Genomic DNA, 5,925 nt, shown 5'->3' with positions numbered 1-5,925 from the left:
GTTTGTTTGTTTTTTTTTTTTTTTTTAAGTCATTCCAAAAGAACTTTTGGATTGCCAATCACCTTTTTAAACTTTTTTGTTTTTTGAAAAAGCTAAAAGTTAAAAAATCATTTTGAAAAATAATCCAAAACACCCTAATTTTTGTAAAAAAAAATATGTTTGTAGTCAATCTTTGGAAGTGGTACCATGCCATTTTAATTTGGTATTGGAGCCGAAATCCCCAAGTCGAATTCGTGATTCGATATTGAGTTTCCATATTATTTTAGTTTTGGTTTCAATCCAATTTCAGGACAATGTTCACCAACTTCCAATGAGGGATCCTATAGCTCCATGTATTTTGGGTTTGAAAAGCTATAAATTTTATGAATTCTTAATATTTATACCACAACGTAAACATCCAACTATATAGTATACACCGGACATGTTTGATACGAAGCGTTTGAGAGTTTCTATCGTTTGATAAAACGCTTCATTTTGAAGAAAATATTCGTTTGACAATACATGCTTTTAACGTGTAGTTTAAACGAAACGCCACAAATCTAAAAGCTATGTCACATAGCGTGTAACAAACGTTACCAACTATCAACTGTCTGCTACCAGCTAGTTTTGTCAAACATGTCTACCATCTCATTCGGTTTCAACAGAATTAGCAAATACTAATTTTGGTTTCAATTGATAACTACTTTTTTTTCATTAAATTGTCTTTGCTTAGTCTTTTTATCCCAAACTAATCATTCATATTAAGTTATTAATATTAACTATCTTAGTTAAAAAAATAATTATATACAATTTTAATACAAACATATGATTGTTTATTAATTTATTTATCTGAAGGGTTCGATGGGTTCTGTTTCTTTTAATACACCAGCAGCCTCAAAACAATCAGCGGCTTCCATCGGACTCTCATCTCTAAGATACAACCCCAAATTATACCAAACTGTAGACTTCATCCTGTCCACCCGTAGAGCTTCATTCAAAAAGCCCCGCCCCACCGCTCCAGCCCCGCCACCGACCTTCCTCAACACCACCGCCATGGAAACAAGACTCTCCACATCACCAGGATCCACATCTAACGCATGTTTATATGCTTTTAAAGCTTGTCTATTCAGACCCTGAGCTTCATATAACAATCCTGCAACAAGATCCATCGGAACAAGGAGCAAGTATTCGGGTCGGGTCAGAATATGAGTAAAATTCAATTTAGGTATTTGTTTTGTAATTTGTACCAGTGGTATGTCGTGTAGAAGCCGAATAGTTACTAATAGCCTTCGATTTCATCAAACATGCCTCAGCATCTTGCCATTGAGACAATCTTATGTACACCTTAGCAAGATCATTCCACGTATCTAACTCCAACTTCCGATCATGGTTCTTCTTTGAGAATCCGAAGCTTTTAAACTGAACTTGAAGAACAGCAAGTAGCTGAGTATACGTCTGAATAGCACGTTTCACTTGACCCCGTGCGAGTTGTAACTTGGCTTTAGTTCTTAATAACTCACCTTGATCCCATTTCACAGTCTGATCCAAAGCGGCATTGATCACACTTTCGCCATCTTTAAACCGTTTTTGAGCTGATAGAATTCGCGCCAATAGCATCCACCCTCTGACGTGGGACCCACCTTCCAAATTGATCAAACGATTCGCGTAACCAAAAGCATCGTCCAACTTTCTTTGTTCAGCGCTTTCTAAACCGAGAAGATAAACGATTTGAGAGTCAACCATTTTGGTCAACCTACCTGCTGTTTCTAAACACTGGAGTGATTCAGATTCAGATTTCGAATGGGATGAAACTGAAAGAGAAACGCCCAAAAATGAATACGCCACACCCATCATTTCCTCACATTTATCTTTCAATAAATGAATCGCTCTCTTTGAAGTCCTTACTCCTTCTGCGGAATTTGAGGTTTCAGAATGAATTTTTGAAGCGATTAATAAAGGCAACACGATATGTCGACCATCGGTTTCTTGTATAATTTTTATCAAATTCAAAGCGGATAAACAATCGTTTAGCGCATAGTAACATAGGGCTAAAAGTAGACACCTTTCGTTGTTTTCAATTATCCCCGGAAGTAATTCTTCCAATTGTCTAGCTAAAGAAACGAATCCACCGGATATGGATAACGCGTAAGAAAGATGATCTAAAATATCCGGGTCCCACTCGATCTTCTTTAAACAAACTTTTCTCAGTAGAATCATTAAAATTAGAATAGCTTCTTCTATGTTGTTTTTGGGTATGAATGAACCATCTGTTTGGAAACGGAAATTAGGAGGGTTTGCTTCTTCTGATCCACTGTAGAGAAGAAAAATTGCAAATTGTTTTTGAATTTTTGCTGTTGTTTCTTTGTCGAGGTTCCAGTGATGGAGTAGGGCTCTTCGGAATGATATGATTGCTTCCTGGTGTGACTCAGCGAGTTGATATAACTCAGGAAGTAACCCGACTGAGTTGGTTAGAGTCTCTTGCAATTTATGATCGGTTCCAAGGTTTTGAGGTAAGCCTAACGGGAATGATGATTCAATAACATCCAAAACAACTTTGCATGATTCAGCAGCTTCTGCAAAAGCAAGAGATAATTAATGCAAGAAATAACAACCTAGTTTCATTTATTTGGGTATTATTACATCACTTTCATTTTTTTTTCTTATCAAGACATTGTACTTTTGAAAAATCCATAAATTATAGTTTTGTAATTTCATTAATAAAAAAATTAACGAAAGTATGTTACTATTTCTTGCATGACAATGTTGTGATCCTAACTTATAAAAGGAATACCTTTATACCTCCCAAAATTCTGCAAAGATTTTGACTTTAAATAAGCTGCTTCAAGGAGTAAACCGACAGTGTTTATAGAGAAAGGTGGAGCACCATAAGTAGATGAATGTCTTTGAGGTTTCCTTAATTCATTAAGGCTAATTTTCATCTTTGGAGTAGCTGCAGCCATATCTATCCCTTCAAACACATGAAGAGCAGCTTCTATGTTTCCTTTTTGATATTCATATCTTCCTAGTAATGCTCTTGCTTCCTGTATAATAACAACATTTACAGTTTAAAAAAGTAGGGGAAAAACATGATTAGATGCATTTAATTTCATAGAAAAATGGTTAGAGAATCCACCTCATAATTCAAAGAATTACTCTCCCGGAGAGATGATTCTGCTTCTTCAATATTACCAGTATCAGGCTTCTGATCAACTTCACTGATGGCTTGAGATGAAGAATCAGGATTTGCTGAAAAATATTTTGTAACTTGGGAATCTGAGGATTCGATCATCTTGGTCTAATCAGTGGGACCAGTTACTTTTCACAACCACAAGCTTAAATCATTCATGTTGTAAACCAATTCTCGAAGATCTTCAACCTACAAAAAGGAATCAATCAGAAAACTTATATAACTACGAAGATATTGCTTGCATTTTGAAGGAATTCAGTAAGAAATTCATTTATGTCGAGATGAAAATTTTCAGATTCACATTTGTATCGGTGTGCCTTCAAATTAATAACAAAATCGACCTAAAAATAACCCTAAATAGGACAACAAAACCCAAACAGACATCCAATCGTATAATTTATAACAATCATGATGAATTACTAGAAACGTAGATTTAAATTCAACGTTGGATCACTTCAAAAAATAGAAGTTATGTCTATAAATGGAATAACATTACCTTTCTTCGTGACAACTGAAATTAATGACAACTTGTATGCCGCTCAAAACTCTACTGAAATTCCTCTGATCAATAGGGAATGAAATACATTATCATGTTTCAACGTTATCTGGCAAAGCTACATGAATCATTGACGTTGCTTTAGTTGAAGAAATCGATGTTAAATAATAACGACATCCATTTGGCATAGAAATTCTCGTGGTCGTTTAAAGAAACATGGAAAATGGGAAAAAATCTTGAAGCGGTTTTTAATAAAAATTGACTGAAAATTAATACAATTATGCATTGGGATAATTAGAGTGAATTCAAAAATACAAAGGAAGACAACACTATATTGTATTTTACTATTTATAATAATGTATATGTAAAAAAGGACAAAATAAAGAAAATCATAACCATTTATCTATCCAGATTCAGAAAAATCCTTACATTTTATTTATACGTAGAAAAACACTTACATTTTACATTAATCCAAATATCCCGTTTTTTTAAGAAATTACCGATTTTTTTTTGTGAAATGACATTTATCATTTTCGTTTTTAGATTAACATGAAAACAAACATAAACGACATTGCCTCTTGTCCAAAGTAAAACGTGAGAAATAGATCATTTCCTCAACGACCATTTAGTTAAGTAAAAATATATGACTTTACTTATTTTTTTTTCCATATCAGCCTAAAAACGAAAAAGATAAATGTCATATCATAAAATATACCAGTACCTTCTGGAAAAAAAAATGAATATTTGGGTAAATATGAAAGATAACCGAAAATATAAGAGTTTTTCTGAATATAAAAAATATATAAATGTATTTTGGTAGATAAATGGTTATATTTTTCTGTAATTTGCCCTGTAAAATATATCGACTTTCAACTTAAATAAATAACAAATATATTCTCAAAATTGATGTCGAAAATGAAAATCGAGTTATATTATAAGGTTAATAATAAATATGATCATATGAATTTATAGAATTATAAATAAGGACCAAGTTATTTAAGCACTCTGCTGATTTGAAATTAGTCATTTTGGAATATATATATATATATATATATATATATATATATATATATATATATATATATATATATATATATATATATATATATATATCAACTCCCTATATTTCTTTTAAATTTGACACCACTTAATTTTTATTTAAATGCAACTGATTTCTCTGATTCTTGTCTTCTCGTTTTCTGCTTATATGTTTCTACTACTAAAAATGTAACATGCAGGTTTGGTTAGATCTAAGTGTTCTTGAAGACTGTTTTAGATGTTGTGTCATAGTAAACAAAAGTAAAATTGCACTTGAAACTGTTTAAATGCAAATATTAACAACATTCTGAGACTTTCTTTCTTTGTTCTTTCGTACATTACCATATCTATCTTCCTACAATTTCAATGATATAGTTCGTTGCAATTGAAAATCTTGCTAGTTAAAAACATTATCAAAATTTGAATTTAAGGACAAAACTGTTAATTTGACTAAACCACATGACCATTTCTATAATTTACTTTTAAATAGAAGAACAATATGAAGTTCTAAATCTACAATAATAATTTCTCATTGTATTTTTTTATAATAAAGTAGTTTGCTTTTAGAAAGATGTATCTTAAGAGAGATATTCACTTATGATGTTTGGCTTTTAGAAGATATTTGGTGGTGTGGTCATCCTAGAGAACACAAAACACGCTCCATCCATGACCATGAGGTCTACATGATGATGATACTACAACTTCACTTGTTTATTTATTTTTATTTTTTATCAAATGTTGTGATTTTCGTGTTTTTTTTATTAATTATTATCTGATTTATAAATCCAAATTAGCCATTTTTAGAAGATTCGACAGAGCTTAAAAGTTAAGACCGGTGAAATTAAAGTTTGAGTTTGTCTTGTTGCGTAGACTAAGTTTGAATTTGATTTGATAGTTCAAAAATATTCATCAAAGGCAATGAAATAAGCTCAAGAGTTTAGCAGAAAATATCTGTTATGAAACACTTCAGAATTGAATTAATTCATGTTTAAATCTGAATTCAACTTTGGAATGTTACGCCGTTACAAATAATACATCACTAGGTGTGAGCCCCATGTATTACATGAGTATATATTTAAAACAATTAAATATATATAAACATTTGAGAAATTTGAATTTATAAGAAAAATGAGAAAAATATTGAATTACTAAAATTAAAGTGTTTTTTTTTCTCTTTTAAATTTAAACAAATCATTTAGATAAAATAATCAAAGCAAATTAATGA

General features: G+C 31.4%; 1 protein-coding gene across 1 annotated transcript; it reads right to left on the bottom strand.

The window, feature by feature from the left end:
* Positions 1-808: 808 nt before the first annotated feature.
* LOC145012927 (protein NPGR2-like) lies at positions 809-3,941 on the bottom strand. The gene is made up of 5 exons (XM_078971721.1): positions 3,663-3,941; positions 3,113-3,355; positions 2,771-3,020; positions 1,227-2,552; positions 809-1,132 (listed from the first exon to the last, which is right to left on the bottom strand). Exons 2-5 carry the CDS (start codon positions 3,266-3,268, stop codon positions 825-827), a joined length of 2,040 nt encoding a protein of 679 aa, XP_078827847.1. The 5' UTR covers positions 3,269-3,355; positions 3,663-3,941; the 3' UTR covers positions 809-824.
* Positions 3,942-5,925: the final 1,984 nt, after the last annotated feature.

The sequence above is a fragment of the Lactuca saligna genome, chromosome 8 (assembly GCF_052625555.1).
Source record: "Lactuca saligna cultivar CGN05327 chromosome 8, ASM5262555v1, whole genome shotgun sequence".
Taxonomy (NCBI): domain Eukaryota; kingdom Viridiplantae; phylum Streptophyta; class Magnoliopsida; order Asterales; family Asteraceae; genus Lactuca; species Lactuca saligna.
Note: the sequence above shows the minus strand (reverse complement) of the source record. Positions and strands in the feature narration are given on the sequence as shown.